Source organism: Acanthopagrus latus, chromosome 4 (assembly GCF_904848185.1).
Source record: "Acanthopagrus latus isolate v.2019 chromosome 4, fAcaLat1.1, whole genome shotgun sequence".
NCBI lineage: Eukaryota > Metazoa > Chordata > Actinopteri > Spariformes > Sparidae > Acanthopagrus > Acanthopagrus latus.
Window position 1 is genome coordinate 30923447 of NC_051042.1, and position 16691 is coordinate 30940137.

The 16691-nt window shown below is 43.6% G+C and overlaps 1 protein-coding gene across 6 annotated transcripts in view; it reads left to right on the forward strand.

Annotated features, from left to right (window-relative positions):
• Nucleotides 1–16691, forward strand: part of chd9 (chromodomain helicase DNA binding protein 9) — a 70040-nt gene that overhangs the window by 2836 nt on the left and 50513 nt on the right. For 4 of the 6 annotated variants that reach the window (XM_037094349.1, XM_037094348.1, XM_037094350.1 and 1 more), the window contains exon 2: nucleotides 2875–4569. In XM_037094349.1, coding sequence (XP_036950244.1) covers nucleotides 2983–4569 — 1587 coding nt within the window. In that variant the 5' untranslated portion in view covers nucleotides 2875–2982. Of the gene's footprint in view, nucleotides 1–2874; nucleotides 4570–9646; nucleotides 9728–16691 lie in introns of those variants that run through there. The other 2 variants (XM_037094354.1, XM_037094352.1) reach the window with 2 other exon arrangements.

A 16691-nucleotide genomic window follows, 5' to 3' on the forward strand; every position in this document is an offset into this window, starting at 1 on the left:
CTCCATGGCTGTGACTGATTCTACAGATACACACATTAAATCTGTAGTAAAGAGCTGGTGTGATGTCCAGAGGACTTCCTACAGGTCTTTTTCTTTTTTGACAAGACTCTGAATCTTTAGACGACGCCTCGCCGCAGCCTTGCTTCACACATGCATGAGCCGCGTTACTTAATTCTTGAGGTTGTCTGTTCCAACCTGTTAACGTGAATGCCGAAATGGAAAGCAAGACGTTCAACCACGCACAAGGGCATTTAATGCAAGCAGTATGTTCGGCCTCTTGTTTTGCTTGTTGAGTGTGAGACAAGGAAGCGTAAAACAATTAGCAACAAGGAATGTCACTTTTCAAGACAGTCACGTGATTCCCCAATAAAAAGGATCATAAACAAAACCCTGGAGTGAGTTGGTAGCTCAGCCCAAACTGCAAACAGAAAAAGTTTACTGTTGGGACCTGTTGATGATGGTTGCTGGTGATTTTTTCTACCTATAATTGTTCAGTGTATTATTTGAGTTCATGTGAACAACGTTAATAAAACCTGGTGCTGCACATTTATATTGATTTAATGTCAAGTGCGAATTAAGTACCAAACACACCACTTGGTGTATAGTCTGGCCATGGTCCTCAACAGAATTTCTGTTCAAAACAAGATATATAATCTGTTCTGGTTACATATTCTGTCTGTGCAACACTACAAATTAGAATGGCACTCAGTAAAGCACATGTCTCTGCCAATGCCCAACACATGCCTTAAATCAGTCAAGCCTGCAATATCAAATTCAGTTCAACCACCTGTAACTGCTTAACCATATTTTAAGCTAACCAGATCTACGATCCAAATTGTATTCACTCAGATATTCCAGCAGCCAAAATACACTGAATTTTTTTTTTATCTGCAAGGTCCACACACCCTGAGGAATAAACAAACATGTCAAAAAACACTGTCTTGCAATGTTAAAGAAAGTGGGAAAACATTCCTGGATCGTCCACTTTATCCGGATCTACGCCAAAGGTCACTGGTGCTGTTCTGGGCTGAGATCCATGCTCCATGAGTTTTGTGGAAATCAGTTCAGTAGCTTTTGCGTAATCCTGCCAACCAACTAACAAAGAGAGACGGGTGAAAACATCTCTTTGGCAGAGGTGATGAGTTATACTGTAAATGATTAAGCTATAGATGTTTATTTTAACCCAGACAGGCTCATGTTTTTATAAACTACACGATTTATATGACATTTGAACAACCACAGGAGTGACAAATTATGATTAGTGACTTCAAAAAACAAGAATTTTTTCATATGAATTCTAGAAGCCTACTAACAAACGACACAAATCAGTCACAGAATGGCTGGTATGAAAATAGGACGGAGCGGTGATGCAGTGATTAGCAGAAGGATCTGGGTCCTGACCTACTGAACGACAGGGGCCTCTTCCGTGCGCAGTTTAAATGTTCTCACTGGACCTGCGTGGGTGTTCTCAAGGTACTTGAGTTTCCTCTCATAGTCCAAACACAAACACATGCAGGTCAGGTTTATTGGTGACTCAAGAATTGCAAGTAGGCGTCGATGCGAGCATGAGTGGTTAGCAGGGACCTGTTCAGGGTTTACACATGCCTCTCACTCAGTGTGAACTGGGAAAGGCTCCAGCACCAAGACCAATAGTGATACAGATAAGTACAGATAGTATGTGTGTGCTTTAGTAAAATATGGACCAAGCATGCAACTTGGGCAAATAAACGTCTAAACACATACCCTTAATTTTGAAATATTCCCAATTAGAACCTCATTTTTAGTGCTCAGGTACAGCTCAGGCATGACCATGTTCACCATGTTTGCTCACAGACCGTGGAAGAACATTAACGGTGTGCCTGATGTGTATTGGGATTTAAGAATATCTAGTTACATGTGTTGATATAAAAAAAAAAAAAAAAACACAGCCTTTTTGACCTCATTGTGAGTGTACTCTGAGCACTCTGTCCATCATTGCCATCATCATTTTTTGGTGACTAATTTAGCACATGATTACAGATCACACGTGGAGAATTTGAGGCTGTCATAGTTGGAGATATAAAAAAACAAACAAACTGTGGCTTATGCAGAGTGTATTACATTGAATGTAGTGAATGCCAAAAAATACAACTATGTCATATGCAAAAAATGTAATGTATATGTTAGATAAGATACTACGTAAGTGTCTTTGGGCCTTTTTGTGTGACTGTGTGCATAGCAAGTCAGCATGTAATGACTGACCTGGGTATGCTTCTGTCATCTTCCGCTGGTCTGTGGTTGCAGCACTCATACACACACACATACGCACACACGCTCTCTCAAAAGACCTCATCTGCTTGTGTCCCTCGCTGTTGAAATTCTATCAGCTGTCTGCACCTCCCACACATTCTGCAGTAGCAGGGCAGGCAGCTTCAATGGTTGTGGGGGTGGGGGTTGGAGGTGCATTTGTGTGTCTGTGTGGAAAGGGAGGGGGGTACAGGAAGAGGCACCTGCTGATGACTGGCGGTTGGTTTGCACCAGCTGCTTTGCTATACACATGAAAGGCAAGCTAATTGACAGTACCAAGTTTCTCCCAGAGCCTTCTGACCTTGCCGTTACCTGCCATTTGACAGCTTTATATTTGATTCTGCCTGGCCGTTCATATCATTCTAGTAGCATACTGATGGGGAAATGGAAGATAAACATTATATTATATTGTATAGATAAATGTAGGATATAGCAAAAAATACACTTGAGTTGTCATTTATTGTCCCTGAAAATTATTAATTAGCTTGTTTGTTGTGCAAACTGTTATCTGATGTTCATCTAGCCCACACATTTTCATCTTATTATTAATGTTGTTAATTCTTTCTCCTTTTTTTGTTTTTGGGACAGGGACACAATATAATGGACATGCTGTAGCTCTGTAGACAGCGAGGCTCATTGGGACCATTTTGGATCCAGTGGAGTTTCAAAGGTTCCAGTTACCCTCCAGCCTCGGCCATGGACTTCTTTAATGATCCCAACCTCTTTGTTGGGGGTTTGGAAGGGCTGGATGAGGATGGCTTCGCTTCAGCACCATCACTTGTGGATGAGCTAAACCTCAGTGCCGACTTTGAGCCGCTCCAAGTGGAGCCTCTTGGCTCAGGGAAGCACCAAGACATGATGCCGCCAGTTTCTTCACAACAAACCATGCCTACTTACAGTGAGCAGATGGGTCACTACATTGGCATGAAGGCACAGAATCCTATGGCACAGGCATTTCCTGGTCCTGGGGGCACAGGTGGTGGAGGCAGTGGCTTGATTGCAGATCAACATGGCCAGTACCACAATGCTGCCATGAGCCAAGTACCTCAATCCAATGGGCTGTTCTGTAACAGTAGCAGTCCAATGTGGGGCAACGAAGACCAGAATGGGAATATGTACCACCCCTTATCTCAACAGCAGCAACATCAGCAACAGCAGCTCTGTCATCAGCAGCAACTGCACAACCAGCAAATTCATGTCAGACAACAACCAACACAGCAGCAACAACACCACCCGTGTCATCAACAACAGGAACAGCAGCACAGAATGCGGCAGCAGCAGCAGCAGCTGCAACAACAGCAAAGTCATCAGCAGCAGCTGTTAAACCAGCGACAGCACCAACAAATTAACACACAGACAATGTCCCTGCAGCAACAGCACCATCACAATTTCTCCTTTCACCAGGGTGGTCAATCTCAGAGCCAACAGCAGATTCACCATACGCAGCAGCAGGTCCAGCACCAACTTGCTGTCGGAGGGCAAAGGTTCCATTCAAGGGCTCTTCCAAGTAAGTCTTATTTGGATAGTCAAAATGCTTCTCTGAGTGGTACTTGCTTGCAACCGCAGCAGCAGCAGGGTAGCTATCAGTTGACCAGGAGTGGTCAAGCCTTTTCTGGATCGGGACCTGAAGACCCTAACCTGCCCTTCCCCATGCATCCGTCATCTATGGTTCACTCCCTGCCCACATGCTCTGCCGCTGCTTACCAACCGGCTCAGTACCCTGCCTACCCCGGAGAGCCAGAAATACCTACTCTCAGTCAGCAGCCTTTGTCATCAGCCTCAGTGTCTAGGCCAACCACCACTGCTGCACCCCTCACTCCCACAGTGCCTGAGCTCCCAGGGACAGTATGTCAGTTTCCATCAGCAGCTGTTATGAGTCAAAAGCACACCAGGGCCCCAGTCAGCCAGGCAGATGAGTGTCCTTTCCGGGCCTTGCGTTGTTCAGGAGAAGCCCAGGGAAACTGCAAGTCATCTGAGATATTTGGGGAATCTATGAGGTGCTTCCCCAACATGGCCAGCCAGTTGCCCTCTGAGCAGCCTCAAAACTGCGGGGCCATCAACACTAATGGATTCGAGGCATTGGGAGACGATCTCCTTCCATCAGATGCTCAGGACGGAGACTTGGAAGGCCTGGAGCCTCCGGACCTCTTGCCTGACCTACTGCCCCAGCTGGAGGCTGCTCTCAGCCAAGAGGATAACTCCAACTGTTCCTGGGGCGAGTCCAGTCAGGAGAGGGGACATGAGCCCAGGAAATCACCACCTGTTGAATTCAAGGAGGAGAAGGTATTACAAACTTAAGTTATTTTCAATTTAACTGTTATGTGGCAGAACCAACTTCAAAATGTGAAATTCTCTTTGCCCAAGTTTAATTTATGTCCTTACAGCCTGGACACTCTCTCCTTTACCCCTATTTCTTCTCACTATGGATTAATGAGGGGAATTGGGAGGATGAAGATTGATACATTAAAATTAGCAGAAATTAGATGTAATATTTGAATAGACTGCTTTACTAGTAGGTGTGTTCTCGATAGTGAAGCATGGCCCAAAATCCAGACAGTCATGTAATGTTTAACTAACTATCCCAGATAGAACATGTTTTGTCTACTAGGGAACCTGCAATCAGTGGTGGAGAGGCAGTACCTAGGGCCCTTTTTGAAAGCCTTCTGAAAATGATAATGGTCTGTGCAGATCTGCCCAGTGTGCTGACAGCAGGTCAGGTCTGATTAGGCTAAGAGTGGCAGGAGTGTCTTCTGGACTTAGCTGTAAGCATACTTAGGGCTATATCAAGATGTGGGTCAGGGCAAGCCAGAGGCACTTGCACACTGCCCCGCTGGAGTGTGGGGGAGGTTGCACGCTGTTGTGGTTGCTGCCACAGTTTCTGTGTGTGTGTGTCTATTGGTGTGTGTGTGTGTCTATGGGTGTGTGTGTGTGTGTGTGTGTGTGTGTCTATGGGTGTGTGTATGCGAATGTGAGAGCAGGCGGGAAGAAAAGAGCGTGGTGGAGGAGAGTGGTTAGCACTTGAGAGGGGGGAGGGGGGTTGGGAGATGGAGAGAGCAGTAGCTCATGGAAAAAAAAAAAGAGCCTAGGAAAGAAAGGGAGGCAAAGAGACAGAGAGGAAGAGCATGAGAGGCAGACGAGAAGCGGAGGGGGAGGTTGAGAGAATGCATTAGCTGGCTGTAACAGGCTTCAGGCGGTTCCTGGACCTCAGTTGGCTAGTAACTTAGCAGCATCCACACTGCCTCCTGGCCCACAAGTGACACATGACCAGCAGCAAAAGCAACAGATGTTTCATGTGCACACGTGGAAGAGGACATGTAAATTTCAACACATCCATGTGCTCCTCTTTTGAAAATAGTTGTTGGATTGACAAACACATTTTGCTGAAGGGCTGCAGAAAGAGATTTTTTCATGAGAGCACTTGTGGGTTTTTTTTTTTTTTTTTTTTTTTCATGGTCCGCATACTGACAAGGTTGTTTTTCAAATGATTTGAAATTTTACAGTAACCGTTCGAGTGACTCATTTAAATCACTCTAATCAGTGTCCTCTTACTGGCAGCAGACCCATTATGCCTCACCACCACTGAAACCAAACCTATGCCCGTGAGCCAAAACACCACCTGTGTTGAGTACTGCGTTGACTATCCCCCAACAGGCAGCAGGTGACAGCGGAACTGGTTGTCTGCCTGACCAGAGCCCATCCACACAGACCATTCGGCCATCTGCAAAGGTCCTTGATTGAAATGGGGCCATGAACCACAGCCATTTGAACGAGCCTCTCCCTGTCTGTGTCAACACCCAGCCCTGTGTTGATGCTTACAGGCTGACTGTGCTGTTCATGTGCACTGATGTGTGAAGAGCCTGCTGATGGTGTGTTTGCTGAACAGGCAAGGCATCAGGGGATAGCTGTCCACTCTTCTCTCCCCCGCAGTGAATGTGGCTAATTAGGGCTTCCAATGGTGGCAGTGGTCAGCTCTGATGAGCACCCACGGTTCACAGCTGAACATTTGTCTCAGGTTGCCATATTCAGAGGTTAAATTCTGTAGAACATTATGTCTTCAGCAATTATGCCATGAATCAAAATTCAAACAAACATGCGTGTGAACTTTAACGTGTTCAGGCGAGAATCATGAATAATTTGTGCATTTTAAAATGGCAGCAAAAGAAGTGTGAGATGGAATTTGTGAAGACTTTAATGGGCTGTTATGGGCAGCGTTGCCAATCAATAAGATGGACTCCATTGTGGCATTACTGGATTTACAGCAAGGGTCTTGGTTTGTCTGTTTACTGACGGTCTAATAGTCTAATTCAATATTGATACGATCTGTACAGTAAATGGTTTTTTGTGGTTGATTTTCAATTAGAGATCTGTTTTTTTTCCTTTTTTTTTTCTTTTCTCGATCACTTGTGTTATGTCTTTTTAATTGGATTTGATAGCGCTTTATATGAGTACAAATATCTGTTATCTTTGAGCAGATGTGGCAGTGGTGCTCATAAGGCCTTTATCTACAGGGGCCGCCAGAATCAACCAAAAAATGAAAGCTCCTTTTAGCAGTTTCTGGTCTGATTTAAAATTTTAGGATTATACTTGTTACTTATTTTTACATGTCTGTACTGACACCATTACTTAAACATCAGTTCCTCTATGTTTAAACCTGGCACTATGTTTATATGTCGAGGTGTATAAATGACTAACAGGTACACAAAGTTTTGTAATCAGTCCAGTAGTTCATCCAAGCCAGCAGTTGCAACACGGACTGCAGTGGCTCTAATATAGCCCGTGTTGACAACTTTGACCATCGAGGTAAGTCCACAAAAAATAAGTTACTGTTTGAAAACATAAAAAAGGATCCCTGCAGAGAGAAATCTGCTTTGTTAAACCAGAAACAGAATCAGTATCATTGTAAAACAATCTTCACACAAGTCAAACTCACCAAAACCATCTTGGTTTATCTTTTCACTACATTAAATATCACCAACTCTAGTTTAGTTGATATAAACCCTAAATTCAGTGTTGGATGTGAAAATATTCTGGCCTACATGTGTGTAGTGAATGATCATTCTTAACAGATTTTTTAAAACAAACACGACATTGAGATCAGGGTTTATAGTTGTCACAATCCCAGAATTCTGAACTTTGACACAATACTAGTACTCCAAACAACATGCTTTCTATTTCCATATGCACGGCTAAAAGAAAAATAGTCCTCGGCACACAAAATAGGATAATTTCTTTATTTTTAAACAATCTGCACACAGTTCACTGAACACATGCCAATACATTTTGTCAAATGTTTAATATCTGTGTAGCCTTACAGCTTTGGCACTTTTAAGACCATCAAATGTATGATTAATTGAAATTGAGATGTTGATGCCTTTGACAGCCTTGATGTATATGATAGGGGCATTAGAATTTGCGAGGTGCCACTGAATTTGGGCTTGACACCCCTAAGCTGGCTTTTTTCTCTGGCTAGCTGTGGAAGCTCCTTGTGGAAAACCCTCGTTTTAAGTCCTCCCACACTTCCACGACTGTGTGCTGACGTTGCACCTCCATCTAGTTGCCTTACTAGCAGATTTCAGTGAGCAGTGGTCAAGTAACCTCATGTCTGACTGTGATTACGCCCCTTTTTTATGGTATGTTTAAAGTCTCACTCTGGTAGCTTAGTATTTTCCAGCTTCTCCTCCTCCTGACCTGTAGTTTCCCCCCTGTACACACACCACAGCCGATCTCTTACTGGTATCAGCTAATACAATAACCAATAAGTAACTGCTGCTGCATGGCTGATTTTAACGATAATCATGATAATCAATGATTTCACGTTTTCATAACCTGTAGTTTTTTCACAACTGACTATAAGAGAGGCTCAGATGTAATGAGCAAAGATGATTTAATATTTCATAGCTCAAGTAAGACGTTTTCCCTCCTCTTTGAAACCTCACAGCCAAGCTTCCTGCCATATTTTTGGTGTTAGATTGACATATTGTGTATTGGTGATCCGATGCTGCAGAATAATAAACATCACAACATGGACTAGACCTGGAAAAAAAAAAAACTGATATCAGCAGGGAGTTAAATTGGCACCTGTCAAACACAAGGTGGGTGTTTTGTAATGGCAGGTATTTTCAGGCGACATGCAGGTCAGTTCTTTTTACACTGAAGTAGTTGGGACTTGATGTGGCACGATATATTCCATATTTCTTTTGAGAGAAACCACCGACTCAGGGTTTATAATTCTCAAGTAGGAGACAAATAAAATTGAGTGGTTGGTAGAAATGTGACCTGCCACGGTGACATCTCAGGGACAAAAAAAAATCCTTGAATTAGAGTACTTCTGAGTTTATCTATGATCTTATTTAGCCTCAGTATGGTTTTTCCTTTTTGTGATATCACACCAGCCTTCATCTGCTCTGGTAAATTAGTCATTTGCCAGCTTTCTTGACATGACACATGTATTCCTTATGATTATTTTTTGCACTCAGTTTGTTATTTTTATCAGACCTGAGGCTTCAAATATAAGGGTGCAAAAGGCTCCCTCGTTGAATAGAATAAAAACAGAGATGGAAGTGTGTGCTGATGGATACTGATGGCCTGGCCTACTGTAGCCACCCCCCGGCACTGACACTGAGCAGGTGCCTCCTTCCCGCCTGCCTGCGTTGCTGGTTTAGATTTATTATCTGACAGGGTATCGCAGCTCAGTCCTCTAGTCCATACCCTCTCCTTGGCCTCCGAGCCGTGTCGCGAGCAAGCAACTTAGGGCGTGTGCGCGCGCGAAAGCAGGGTTGGCGCGTGTGTGCAGCTTTGTTGCTTCCTGACCTCTCTTCTGAGGTTTATATAACTCCCAGCCAACCAGCCGTCCAGACTGGGCAGGCAGTGCCATAATCAGCCCTGAAACTTGACACCATGCATCACCCCAGCCCTCGCCCCACCACCCACGTGCACCACGCGCGCACACTTTGCACACTCACACACACCCCTGGGAAACCTGCTGCTTCAGTGGCCACATGGTAATAGGCTGTCTCATTCACACACGTTCTCCGAATCACCTCCCCCAACATCCATACACAGCCCACCCTCTTTCTCGCTCTCTCGCTCTCTCGCTCTCTCGCTCTCTCGCTCTCTCGCTCTCTCTCCCTCCCTCCGGCTCGCTCGCTCGCTCGCTCTGTCAAGCGCTCTGAGTGTTTGCATCCGGCCCCATCAGCCTGTCTGTTTGGAGGCCTGCCAGATAAAGGCGGGGGCGGGGGATAGCTAAGGGTCAGAGGTAAACAGGAAGTCAGGTGGTCCTTGCTGTTGGCGGAAGGGGAGGGCACGGGAGAGGAGGCGGGGGATGGGGGGTGGAGGAGGAGCTGTGGGAGAAGAGGGAGGAGGGAGTTGTACTTGGACTGAGTGTGTCAGGAACATGTGGGAACGCTGCCAGCCCAAAGTGCACAGTAGGTCTGAATTTAAAGTATGCTCTTTTTTACTCCGCTTTTTCCGTCCTTCCTTTTCTCTCGAGCCTCTTTCTCCAGGGATTAAATGGCTTTTGAATATTTTTCAGTTGTGATGGCGGGGTGAATGTTTGCTCAGCGGTCAAATGTGGAGGGTTTTTGTGTGTGTCTGTGTCTCTGTGTATGTGACTGGAATGCAGTTTTTGGTCGTGACGTGAGGCAAACCTCCTTGAACTCGTGTTAACCTTTGACTGGTTTGAGAGGGGAAGGAAAGCTGGGTGGCTAGACAGTGTCACAGTGTCCCTGGGCATAGAAAGACTGAAGACAGCATAGAAATCACTAGATTAGCCTTAGTGTTGGGTGCAAGTGAGGAAATTTAGAAAAGGCACGAAGAGGTTGTGACCCTTTTGTCCTTGCGTTTACAGCTGACACAATGATTGTCGTCTTGCGGTTGGAGGGAGGGATTGTCTGAGGAAAAAATCTTGGAATAAAACATCTAAAAATGAAGTAAAGATTGCGAGCCAGCTAGCGTAAAGCAAGTGAAAATGATAGGCTCTTTCCTTCCTTTTCACTTGACACTTCGTAATCTTTGTTTGACTTTGACAGAACTTTATGGTGGTCACATTGTCCAAAGAGACGGCGGTTGGCTCTTAACTAGTTACTGATTTGTGAGCTCAGCAAACAGGTTCGTGTCAGTAGGAAGTCGTTAGCTAGTTGCTATGGACGCCTGTGTTGTAAGTTGAGTCTTTTACACTTCGTTTCTGTTGCGTAGGGGCCATTGACTCAATTGTCTGTTAACTTTTGAAGAAGAAAGTTTGCTGTCTAAACCGGTGTGTCATTAATCTGTCATCGTTTTACTGTGAAGTGAGTCAAGCTAAAGTAACGTCGCTCAGGCTCGCAAAAGGCTGGATTTTTAGAAACAACTGAACGTGAATAAGGTTCAAAGCACCTGGTCGAAATAGACGTGCGTTTCTTGGATTGCATTTTAAAAAGATATGTTTCATATTTGAAATCCTGACTCCATCTTGGTGTTTCTGTTAATGTGGTTACTTTGGCTTGCTGGGGTGAATTGTGTCTAGACACCTTAACCAAGAACAGTGTAGTTCCTGTTATCATGATTTTATTTTTTTGTCTTTGAGAGACAAAGAGAAAAATTAAAGATTAGGATCATTGTTTGTAATGGCGGTTTCCCTCAGTGAGAGAGTACACTCTCTTCAGATTTGTTTTTGTCATCCTTTTTTTTTTTTTTAATTATGTTTTGAGTGCCTTTTTAAATTAAATGTCAGTGAAAATAACACATTAACTGAAAATACGACATATTTACTGGATCATATCTCAGTTTAGTTAATCTCGATTAAATCAAACCAGCTTTGAATTTAAGTCTGAGTTGAAGTATTTTGTTTTTATATGGATTTTTATCAACTCATTTAAAAGGATTAGATTTACACTGCTAAGAGCTTAAATGTGGCTTAGTGAAGCAGAACAGTTAAGATAAGATGTAGTTTTTATTAATGATTGTGTCTCCAAAAGTGCAGCTGCAGTCTGAAGAAAAAGAACATCTCAGTTTAAAGTTCCTTCAGTGCCAGGGATGTTTTGTTTTTGTTTTTTTTTTTAGGTCTTGCACGCAGCCTCTGATCTTTCTGTCTTCGTCGATTGATTTCTTCCATCCATCGACATGAACAGCATGAACTTTTCTTTGTTTTTCATCGAGATCTTTCTTTGTCATCACTTGCTGCCACTCTTGTCCTGCTCTGTCTCACAGCCCGGCAGTCACACTGATGGTCACGATGATTGTCGCACTGAGCCGAGTTGAATTATGAATGTCGGCGGCCGCAATTGGACGAAGTGCAGCGGCTGAATGACAATGAAACGATCCAGCTCATCTCTGACAGCTTGTCCTCTCAAATCAAACTGCAGTAGACTATAGTGTCTATATCTGATTATTTGGTGGCCACCAGCGAAGTCGATGATTGACAGTAATCTGACAGAACAGACAGTAAATTCAAACAGCCATTTTTTTTTTTGTTTTTATCCCTGCAACATGTGTGAGTTGTACAACACAATCCCCTTTGGATTCTGTGCATATACTTTATTGCACATGTGTACTGTGTGTGTGCAATGCTACACTCTAGTCTCTGCTTTGTGGTGTTCAGGGATATATGTTTTTTCACATCTTGGTATGATTTATTCATCTTCTTTTTCCCATATACACTATATTCTGAACAGTTTGAGCTCTCTCTCATTCTTTTATAAAATGATACCACAGTGATTGTGGTAGAGGTGATCCTGCTCATTATGTCGTGTGCCTGGCTTCTATGATTTCCAGCAGAGACTCTCCACAGACACCTGCCTCACACTGAGCAGGAGGTGGAAATAAGAGGAGGGGGGGGGGAGTAAAAAAAATCCTTACTTCATCATATCCTGAAGGCTGCAGGTTGACTACGCACCCGGTCTGTCTTGCTTGTGTGCAGATGTACATAGTCGCCTCTGTGTGTGTTCCTTTTTTTTATTTATTTATTTATTTTTTTTACACAGGCTTTGGCCTCGCTCTCACTTTGCACCGCTTCAATAATGAAGGAGTTGTAAAGGTCTGGCAGTAAGCCCCCCTCGCTGAATTTCCCTCTACCTCATCCCTCCTCTCTTTCCTCCCCTCGCTCTCTGTCTGGCTCTCTCTTTCACATCCTGAGGGACCTCCTCTCAGCTCCGCTCTTCAGTTTGCACCGATGTTCCCATTAATGAATGGCATCATCCGGCTTGCTTGTTTTGCAGGGTTCAGCTTCACTTTACTGGCTGGTGTCTGACCTGCTGTGCCGTCTCTGACGTGGAGAGCACTGCGTCATTTACTCAGAACTACCACGGCTAAGTTAAAAAAAAAAAAAACAGCCTTATAGAAGAGAGGTGCAATGAATTTGTTTTCTGACAGCGAATATGAAGTGCACAAGAAATCCTTGAGCTGTTCAGTATGCAAAACACTCAATTCCTCTGGGGTAGATGAATCATACAGCATCTGCAAAATTGTCACTTCTGTGGAGGCCACCTGTGCTGCTTCAAGTCCACATTACTGGGACAGGATTCTCATTTCAGTGGAACGATTAATACGGTTTTAATAAGTTATCCTTTGATTAGTTTAGATTTTCCCCACATGTAGTTTAAAGCATGCTTCTGGTTTTTTACAGCATCGATCCTCCTTTTTGCTTCAGTTTGGCTGTTGTTTCTATAATTACTTTGGTCCAAACAAAGTAACCGCGGACATCTGAGAATGAGGCTTTTATTAAAAAGGTCTGAGCCCTGGTTCAACTCTTGACCCACTGTACGGGCTGTATTTCTGTGCTCGGTTCTCAGTTCAGTTGCAGTCACCCTGAGGCACCACGGCTGGTGCGGTCACTTTGGTTTTACCTCCAAATTAGGTGGTTTGGATGATATGACTAAACTTCTGGCTTCTTTTAAAATTATTTTTTGTGGGCTTTTTTAACCTTAAGTGGACAGATGTGACACAGCAAAGGGCCCTGGGTTGGAATATAAGAGCTGTCACAATGTCAGATTTCTGTACATGGCCAAACAAATTCAGTATAGAAATGAAGAAAATACTTCTTCTGAACTCTATCTTTGATTTTTGTTGCAAGTTTAGACTGAAAATGCACAAAACAAACAGTTAAACTCAATTATTAGACAGAAGACAACCACATGAAGTCATTTAATTGCTCACACCATATTCAGCATTAACAATTTTTAAATCCCGGTTGTTGTGATTCTTGCAATATCATGACACCCCCTGGATGAAATCGAACCTGGACCGCTGCTCGACTTCCTCGTCGCTGTGTTTCCATTTTTCAGCAAATTCCTCGGGTTACTACAGTATTTCCATTGCTAATAGGAACCAAAAATAAAATCCAAATTGAAACACAAGGATTTTTTTTTTTCCCCCCCCAAGATCTTTTCCAGAAGGCCCAGACAGTGATCCCTCACTCTTCTGTCAGAAAATAACACACAACTGCTGATTTTTGTTGCTGTAGCAATTCAACAAGTGTTGCTGAGGTGCAACGACAGGACAGTCAGTTTGTTGTAGCTACAAAGGTTGCCTCGCCACTACCTTGACGACCTCTAAACAAATTCACACGCACTAATATTTAATTCATTAAAGAGCTGCATTTCTAATGGTGGACTGTGTTTTAAGTAGGAAAAGAGCCCCACTGCTGCTCTGTAAAATGTGCGAGTCAGCTGCTAATTATGAAGGGTGTCCCTCTGTGGATGGATGGCCTCTTGCTTTCACTTTGGCTCATGCTCCACTAGAGCTTATACACAGTGCTAGCCCTTAAAATATCATCTGAGATCTTGCTGAGCGACTGCCCTCTGAGCCGCCGCTTAAAGATGCAAGAAGGCCAGATGCCCTAGTTAGAATCACTGCTGGCGTTTCCTCAGTCATCGGGCCTGACTGACACGGAGCCAGGCTCAGGCTCAGTACTCTGTATTCTGCACTAGAGTCAAACCGGAGTCACAGCTGTTTGGTGCAGGGGTTAACGAGAACGTGAGCATCATGAGGAAGCCACACTAAACCCAGACACGAGCAGGACGAGGACAGAATTATATCACAACTGGTCATAAACTGTTGAGGACTTTTACAACTTCCTTTTTTTGTGTTGTTGTTGTTGATGTCAGTCAAATGCATGATAACATTCTGGTATTATCACACGACCGATCAGACGGCTAACTCACATGGAGGTGATGGCAGACGTCTTCTCTCTGTAACATGCGCTGCTGCTCCCTCTCCTCACAGTCACCCCCTGGTGTTCGGTAACGTCCTAGCCACATGACTGGATGCAACATGCTGTACTTGTTACACTTCACATGGGTCTGTCTGTGCTTACGAACCCTCTTTGTCAGCACTAGGAGTGGCTGTCTGCGCTGAACAATTAGCTGACGGCATAATAGTGAGCAAATAGGCCGTCTTTATTAATGCCTGTTGGATTGGAGGTTGTTTGGGAGTGCAGCAGTGCTGGGATACGTCCCTGTTACAGCTGGAGCAGTTTAATTGTTAATTGAATCCACTGTAAACAATAAACCAGGTGTAAAGATTATTGCGTATGTTGAATAAGTGTGTGTGTGTTAGAGCAGTATGAGGGTAAGAGAACAGGTTGTTTGTGTGTTCGTGTTGTGTGTCATGTCTTTGTGATCATGATCCTTTTGTGCTATGTTTTTATTTACTATAAATACTTCAGACTCACTGACATGCATGCGTGCACACACACACACAAACACACAAACACTAGCTATGTTTATGCTTCTTCTTTTTCATGTTGGGCGTATTGCTTGGTTAACCCTGAGTATGCAGCGGTGTCAGTGGCTTGTATAATACTGTATGTTTTGAGATAACAGTAAGTTGAAATAAGCCGATTGTTCCTATACAACCAATAGTCACTATGAGGAGCCGCATCATAGATACAAAATGTCTTTAATTATCTTATTTTCTAATCAGGATTGAAATCAGAAGTTTAAGTTGTCTAGTTTGAAATGAAAGTATTGTGAATTGTAGCCCAGAAACCACATGACAGTATAGCTGGTGTGTGCTGCCTGCTCAGGTGGAAAGTTAATGTGGGAAGGTCCTCCAGACTGCTGACCAGGTGCCTTTGAGCATTGCACCAGGGCATTCAAACCCTCACGCAACGATGACTAATAATATTTTCACAATTTAAGTCAATAAAATGTCCAAGACTCCTCATTTACTATCATCAAAAACAAATTAAGGCATTAAATCTTCACGGTCAAGAAGCTAGAACCAACAAACCTTTGGCTGGAAAAATGACAAACTATAACAATTATCAAAACAGTTGGTTATTCATCAGTTAATCGAGTAATTAAGCCCATTGCAGCAGACGTGCGCTCATTTTGTGCTGTGTGTGTGTTTTCATCTGTGCAGTCAGGCTGTTTGGTGTTTTGGTGTTTTGGTCCGGCCCGACTGAAGTTCTAATGCTTTGTTAGACTTTCAGCAGCTTCTCTAGAGGCCACCACGCTCCGACCCAGCTAACGCTACTCTTGGCCCTGAATAAAGGACCATTAATGCACGGTGCTGTATTTAATTGGTTGAGGAAGCATTGCAGTGCATGGTGTCTCCTTTCATTTATCAGCGCCGCCATTCCCCTCCCACCTTTTGTTCGGTTTCAGACTGGCCTGTAGCTGTAGGCCTAATTAGCGGAGTATAATCATTTGACTTCTCTTCTTCTTCACACCTTGATTTAACACTGAGATCTATGTTTCATTAACAAAGCCGTAGGTACGAGATCAAGAGTCAGTGACGAGGTTAGCCGTGAAGTCTTTGTTGCTGTGAGAAATCTGAAAGGCCAAGGCTATTCTTAGTGAGCGGCACTGAGAAGTGTTTTCAAGGTGTGAAAAGTGAAGGGAGAGTTCAACAAGATTTGCCACTGGAGGTGATAAGTTTATCTGGCACTGATTTTTTTTCTTATTTATCTCATCTCTGGTGGTCTTTGGTGGCAGATTTTTAAGGAGAGGTCAACTTCTCGTGTTGAATCCCTCGAAATGTTCTACTTAGCATTTCCACTTTCCAGGAGTCTGCAGGGAGCAGCGTTTTGACATGAAGACTGATGAAAACGGCTCCCAGACTGCAGCCTTTTATTTGCAGTCTTACAGATAAAGAGAAATGACTTTGCTAATCAGCTGTTAATTTGTGAGTGCTGCGTTCCCTTGCAGACGGCTCTCGCTACAAATCAGCCCTGGACCTGTGGGGGAAACGCTCGTCGCTGTCTGATTGACGTTCACGCATGTTGAATGAAAGAATCCAATAGTGCTGCATTATTATGTCGACGACAGATGTTTTTAATGCTCCCATTATTAACCACTCCCCCCCCCCCCAGAGGAAATGGAATTATTCTAGGGGATTATAGTTGATGCATTTTTAGTTGAATGACAAATAATTGATTTTCTGATATCAGTTTTGAGGATTTGAATGCATCCCTTCCATATCACAGTTTA